This window comes from Oncorhynchus tshawytscha, linkage group LG09, assembly GCF_018296145.1.
Source record: "Oncorhynchus tshawytscha isolate Ot180627B linkage group LG09, Otsh_v2.0, whole genome shotgun sequence".
Lineage (NCBI taxonomy): Eukaryota > Metazoa > Chordata > Actinopteri > Salmoniformes > Salmonidae > Oncorhynchus > Oncorhynchus tshawytscha.
In genome coordinates, this window is record NC_056437.1 from 54,895,810 (window position 1) to 54,902,668 (window position 6,859).

The 6,859-nt window shown below is 41.6% G+C and overlaps 1 protein-coding gene across 1 annotated transcript; it reads right to left on the reverse strand.

Annotated features, from left to right (window-relative positions):
* Window positions 1-2,422: 2,422 nt before the first annotated feature.
* Window positions 2,423-6,033, reverse strand: LOC112258288 (prenylcysteine oxidase-like). Its single transcript, XM_024432564.2, has 6 exons — window positions 5,664-6,033; window positions 5,178-5,384; window positions 4,749-4,923; window positions 4,375-4,586; window positions 3,856-3,996; window positions 2,423-3,721 (listed from the first exon to the last, which is right to left on the reverse strand). Exons 1-6 carry the CDS (start codon window positions 5,770-5,772, stop codon window positions 3,060-3,062), a joined length of 1,506 nt encoding a protein of 501 aa, XP_024288332.1. The 5' UTR covers window positions 5,773-6,033; the 3' UTR covers window positions 2,423-3,059.
* Window positions 6,034-6,859: the final 826 nt, after the last annotated feature.

Genomic DNA, 6,859 nt, shown 5'->3' on the forward strand with positions numbered 1-6,859 from the left:
ACTCATCCATCAAAACACTGATAACTGGCAAGAGTGGTTTCATTAGGCTACAAGGTTTAAGTGGTGATATCTGTAAAATATGAATACAGGCCAAACAGGCACAGTGAACAGGTACTCATAAGTACTACCTTGTTGCGCAAGTTGAACAGACCCCCAAATAAAGAAGGGGATTTGTAACAAATATGTGGCTTACTGAGCTCATTGCATTTCCTCACAGTTTCAGGGCAAAGGTCCCCAGTTTGATCCTCTTGTGAATCACACTAGTTTCTCACACACACTTGTATACAAAAGACTATTCTGTTTCTTTCGCATTCTTGGCAGAGCTATGGGTGACAAGTAGCCTAGTGGTTAAAGAGCGTTGGGCCAGTAACCAAAATGTTGCTGATTAAAATCTAGAGAAATCTGTGCCCTTGAGCAAGGCCCTTAAATCCAATTGCTCCTGTGGCTCTGGATAAGAGTGTCTGATAAATTACTAAAACGTGAACCAATGAACACACATGATATCTGGTATTTACTGCCTCTTAATGCATACAAGTGGAACAATATTGCACACCTTCAGAAAGTATTCATACCTCTTAACTTAGTCCACATTTAGTTGTGTATTTAAAAATGTATTAATTAAATTGATTCCCCCCTTCACCCATCCACACACAATACCCCATAATGAAAAAGTGAAAACATGTTTAGAAATGTTTTCAAATGTATTGAAAATTAAATACAGAAATAGTATTCACAGTAGTAGAAGCACCTTTGGTGGTGATGACAGCTTTGAGTCATCTTGGGTATGCACATCTGGATTTGGGGATTTACTCCCATTCTTCCTTGCAGATTTTCTCAAGCTCTTTTAAGTTAGATAGGGAGTGGCAGTGAACAGCATTCTTCAAGTCTTTCCACAGATTTTCAATGGGATTCCAGTCTGGGCTTTGGCTGGGCCACTCAATGGCTTTTATATTCTTGTTCTGAAGCCATTCCAGTGATGCTTTGGCTGTATGCTTGGGGTCATTGTCCTGTTGGAACGTACATCAAATTACCACCCCAGTCTAAGGTCGTTTGCACTCTGAAGCAGGTTCTCATCAAGGATGTGCCTGTATTTGATTCCATTCATTGTTCCCTCTATCCTTACCAGTTTCCCCGTTCCTGCCGCCTAAAAATATCCCCATAGCATGATACTGCCACCACTTTGCTTCACGGTAGGGATGGTGTCAGATGGGTGATGAGCTGTGCCTGGTTTTCTCCAGACCAAAGAGTTACATTTTTGTCTCATCAGACCAGAATCTTTTGCTTTATGCTCCGATTTTTTAAATGTTTCATCTATTTTGAATTCAGGCTGTAACACAACAAAATGTGGAATCAAGGGGGTAAGGGTTAAGAATACTTTCTGAAGGCACTGTGTGCTTGTCTGTCACTGCTCTGTCTTCAAAATATGTTTGTGTGTTGAAATATTTCAATATTTCAACACACAAGTTGATACACAGCAAAGCCTCCATGAATTTCGTCACATGGTTATACTTACAAGTATCAGCAAACTGCAGTCAATACTAGCAAGACAATGATGACCCTTTGAAACACAGACATGGCAATTCAAACAGTAATGCAATGGAAGTGAAGATTAAAACCACATCATCAAAAAGTTGCCCATAACAATAACTTTAAAAAATAACTTAAATTTAAACAAAAAAAAATCAAATAAAAAATAACTTAAAATAACTTTGCTCATTTCATGAACTTTTTGTGATGTAATATCAATATTATGCAATAGAATCCTACAGTTAGCCAAGACTATTTGTCATTGTCAACTCATTTACATTTCCTGCAACCTAGAAAAGGAATTCTGCCATACTAGAGGCTAGACATTCGGTTTGGCCCCTTGAGATTAAACCATTGTACCACCCCTTCAACAAATGACCAAAACAGTGTAAATACAGTACAACCATAGGAATGACAAAAGCCATGTTGCGTCTTAAGATTTGTTTGTTTTTTAAGAATGTGGTTTTAAAACTACATTAGACTAACTTCACGAGAATTACAATATCTCTGTGAGAGCTACAGACGAATCAGGAAGTCAGGTCACGTGATGAAAGTGCCTATGTCAAGAATCATAATGCATAATGTAGCCTATTGTTGATGCATTGTAGTAATGTGTAAATAATGCAGTTAGGAGTATTATATTTGTCATTAGAGATAACAATGTTCCAATTTGTCACTATGCAGCAGAGATGCAACTATGTAACAACTATGCAACAGGCTTCAAGCGTTGATGACTGTAGCAACAGCAGAAGCTGCTTCCAGAAGTTCCATTTTTAAACTCAGTTTAAAACTAGATTGCCATATGGTGCAATATGGTGCATCAGAAAGTGAATCGGAGAAACAAAAAACAGAAGTAAAGATGACACTGAGCATTTAGCATGACAGAGCAAAAAAATTAAGAACAACCATTTTAATTTCTTATCAGGCAAACACATGTGTAAAATCAGTTTGTTATTACTTGAACTCATGAAGAAATAAAAGCAATTAATAAAACTGGCCTTTAATCAGTGCATTATTGACAGTAGTTTAGTTAAGTAAATCAATTCTAACCATATTGTATTTGTTTATCAGAATTATGACTACAAGCATTTAGTTTGAATAAAGTCCATATTATTTACATATTTAATTTTACCTTTATTTAAGTCAGTTAAGAACAAATTCTTATTTTCAATGACGGCCTAGGAACAGTGGGTTATAATTGCCTGTTCAGGGGCAGAACGACAGATTTGTACCTTGTCAGCCCGGGGATTTGAACTTGCAACCTTACTAGTCCAACGCTCTAACCACTAGGCTATGAAATATCACCCCATGAAATATCAAGTCAAACAGCTGAGAATGAGCCACTTTCCATGGAATGCAACGTGGCATTAAATTAAAACATGTTTTTATTTTGCATTGCAGCCAGCAGCAGGACCTTAATAAAAACACAACTCCTTAGGGTTAGGCATCATGCTACAACATCTTTCAGCAAGGTTCCATAGAAACAATCCCCGCAGCTAGCCGGCGGAGCCTGGGTCTGCGGAGTTGGCGTGTCACAGCTCAGTCTTGATCTTGTGCATCAGGTCTTTCTGGTCGACCATCTCCAGCTGCCTGCTCCAGCGGTGGTAGGCCAGCAGAGCAATGTTTTTGGCTGCCACTGAGCTCATTTCCATGGCGCTGCCGGCCCACTCGATGCCATTGAGGTAGTACAGGCTCTCATGAAGGACAACTGGCGGCAGGTCCTGGGTGCTCCCATAACGTGGGTAAGCCTGCCAGTCTGTCACCTGCACAGAGTAGTAGGACCTGAACAGTGTCTTCAGCGCTGGCTTATCTAAGGGTTGGGGGGAGAATACCTTGTAAACACCAGCCTCCTGGGGCTGCTTGCGGCGGAATCCAGTGCTGATGTTGACGGGACAGATGCTAGCAGCACTGTTGAAGAAGAGTCCCGGTGAGTCTGTGGTGAGAACACTAGCAAAGGGGAAGAGCTTGGGGTCTGGGAAGCCAAAATAGGAGCAGTTGAGGTAGCCGTGAACGATGGAGGCCACTGTGTGGTGGTAGGAACCAGCAATATCAGGCAGCTGAGGCTCAAAGCCCTGGAAGGAGATACCTGAGCCCACACTGGACTGCAGGGGAGTCGCCACCACCACAATGTCATAGAACTCAGATCCTTTCTCAGTCAGAGTGGCATAGTTGAGCTGGTACTGGGTAGACTCTCCTTCAATTCAGGTAAAGAAATAATGGGATTAGAGCAAGTAAATGAATCTGTGCTAAAACGCAGTTTTGCAAAACATGCCAGTTCACCTTGGTTAATGCTATGTTATAAACATAATTCTATGTTTAGTCACTTACCAGCTGCATGGGGGGAGATGGTTGTGACCTGGGCCGGGATAAGGTTGGCCTTAGCCAGTTTTAACAGCCCAGAGCAAACCAGCTTGTTCCCTCCCTCCACTGCCCACAGGTTGGCCTGTGCACCTGCCAATGACACGGCACCTATAACACAGATTAAAACATGTGAACATGATTGATCATGATGAGCAACTGCAGTGGTAGACTGGCAGAACGTTATTACCTGAACGGCACACAACAACTATAAATGTACTTCGAGTTCCTACGAAGGCTGCGACAACACCATTATCGCTATATTTTTTCCCATGGCAAAAATGAAAATATAAAGCAGACCTTACTCTTCGGTCCTTTAAAAACCTGCTGTATGTAGAATATTGTGTGGTATAGCTTGGATGTTTGTTTTCAACATTCCAACATTAGGGCTGTTTTCTTAAATAAGTTAAATCCACTTTGTGTTTTGTTTCCTTGCCACAATTCTAATGAGTATCGCAATACTGGTATCCTCCTGGCCTTAGTTCCTACCGACAAAAGCTGGGATGCTGATATTCTGTCCATAATTGACCCTCATGACGGGGGCGATGACTTCGTCAATGAAGCGTTGTGACACCCCCAGCTCCAGCAGAGACTCAGAGAGAGAGCAGCGAGTCATATTCAGGAACCCTGACCCGCCCAGAGAGTGCAGCAGCTCCTCCACTGAACTGAAGGCATAGCCATGGGCCTGGTACTTATAAATCCTGAACACATAGACACAGAAAAGAGAGCGACAGATTGTATAGGGGATGTAAGGCATGTTGAATAGCTTGACAGCGCTCTGAAATCAAGAGTAAACCAATTTACAGCGAGAAGGATTTCCCCTGTCTGTCTTGTCTGAGCTCTCTTCCCCTGCTGCCGCTCACCTCATGAACTTCTCCATGATCTCCTCCACCCACATCTGCAGGCGGATGAAGCTAATGCCATAGCGCCACCACAGGCGGAACAGATCCAGCAGGTACCAGTCAGTCTCCTCCAGGATGAACTCTTCCCCGTTAAACACAGCCGTCTTCCCTGCCACATTCTTACGATACTTAAGACCTGCAACAAAAATAGAATAGTGTGATGGGTGGAACAGCATCCTGTAGTTACCAGCAAAGCAGTAAGCCTACGGGTATGGTAGATTATCCTACAACCATCAGTTTCTCCTCTGCTTTGGTGTGCATGTAATGGCAATGAACAGAACACCTTTTTGTCTTTGTGGTCTTCACTTGTACTTTCTCAGAGGGATCTGGACAGATAAAAGCGGTGGTACTAAAATGTACCATCTATGAACGGGACAGCGATGGACCCACCCAGTTGCTTGACAAAGTCCTGCATGTGCAGGTTTAGGGAGTGGATAATGGAGCCCCCGGACTCATAGTCCTGATGGTTCACGGTGACTGTGGCCAGGCGCCCTCCGACTGTTCCCTTCTCGAACACATCAATGTGCACTTCTGGCCCGAAGTGCTGCCTTAGAAAATGCGCTGTGGCGGTCCCGCCTATCCCAGCGCCTACAATGGCTGTGGACATCAGATGAAACACATCAGTATGCTACAATTTAATGATCTGTCAAAAAAAAACAAGTCATCCCCAACCAGGGAATTTACATGGCAGTTTTGGTAGCTTTGGTAACTCCATTTCTCTGTGGCTGAATAGCCCCCCGAAAACTACTAGGCGAACTTATCATTAGCTAGCTAGCAAACCCAGCTAGCTAACGTTAGCAGCACTGCAAGCCACACATGTCCGCAAAACTATAGCTAACTTACGTTAGCTAGACAAAATAGAGCTAGCTACTTTACCTATTTTTGAAGGTGGAGTACCATCAAGTTGTGCAAATCCAGAGTCTCCTAGTGCCAAGATTGACGATAGTAATGTTAGAAGAAATCGGAAAGGAAGACACCAGTGCATGATGCAGGAATGGATGCTAGAACTGTGATGCGACAGCCAAGCGAGTCACTGCATGTGTTGTCTGTCGCCCAAATCCGCCAATTGCGAATGAAATTAGGTATCAATCGTAAACGAATGAGGCACTATATGATTATCCCCGTAATAGAATAACACGTGTAAAGTATGTGAAATTTTGAGATTAATTTAAAAAACGATTATGAATGGTTTTACCGTTGGCAAGATGTGGATCAATATCCGGCAACATTACCACGTGATCTGGAAAAGGCTGTTAGCTCGACAAATGGCATTGCACGAGAGCATCCTTGGCATCCCCACCCTCTTCTTCAGCATCGGGAAGAACATTGAATTGAATGAGTATAATCTAATCCGAGTTTTCCTTTGTGCTCATTGAAATAAAAGGATCAATCAAATGCTGCTATTTGAACCAGGATACCATTGTTATGAGATAAATACACAATTATTTATCTGTTTTTTTAGCCTACTGTGACGTGGTAGTATCAAGTGATGCATATACACCCTGAATTGTTGTAGTGGGGACAGTAACATTAGTAATAAAAAAGATACTTTAAGATGTTTATATATATATATATATATATATATATATATATATATATATATATATATATATATATATATATATATAATATCATTTAAAAGTATGCATTAAGATGCATTAAGAATGACTGTAATAGAATAAATGTAACAAAATTAATGTTGACATTAATGAATTCATTTCTATAGCTTCCAAAATATTTTTACAATGTGGGGAGTGCCAACCTGGAGATGCGGTGGCTTCAACACAGCACCCCTTAACAGTCATCTAGTGTACATATAAATCATTTCTAGCAACCTTAGTTTTGGGCAGTGTTTCCTGTGTAAATAGTGGTGAACCGGTAGAATGTATAAATCCCAGAACAGGCGAAAGTTTTCAGGGGAGGTTCTGTGTTTATAGGCTGTGCGGGGTCGTTGCTTTTACTAGTCTTTTGTGTGAGAGCAACCATTTTGTGACCATGCTGTTTTGAAGAAGTGTTTGAGGATGTGGTCCATATTTTGGGGGGGAGAAGGTATGTTTGTTTATTTGCTTGGC

What these genes read in the sequence shown, in the direction of transcription:
- LOC112258288 (XM_024432564.2), bottom strand. Translation starts at nt 5,772, where the DNA reads ATGCACTGGTGTCTTCCTTTCCGATTTCTTCTAACATTACTATCGTCA. An exon ending in TACTCCACCTTCAAAAATAG is followed by an intron (nt 5,385 to 5,663) that starts GTAAAGTAGCTA and finishes TGATGTCCACAG; the next exon opens with CCATTGTAGGCGCTGGGATA. An exon ending in CATCTCCCCCCATGCAGCTG is followed by an intron (nt 3,722 to 3,855) that starts GTAAGTGACTAA and finishes CCTGAATTGAAG; the next exon opens with GAGAGTCTACCCAGTACCAG.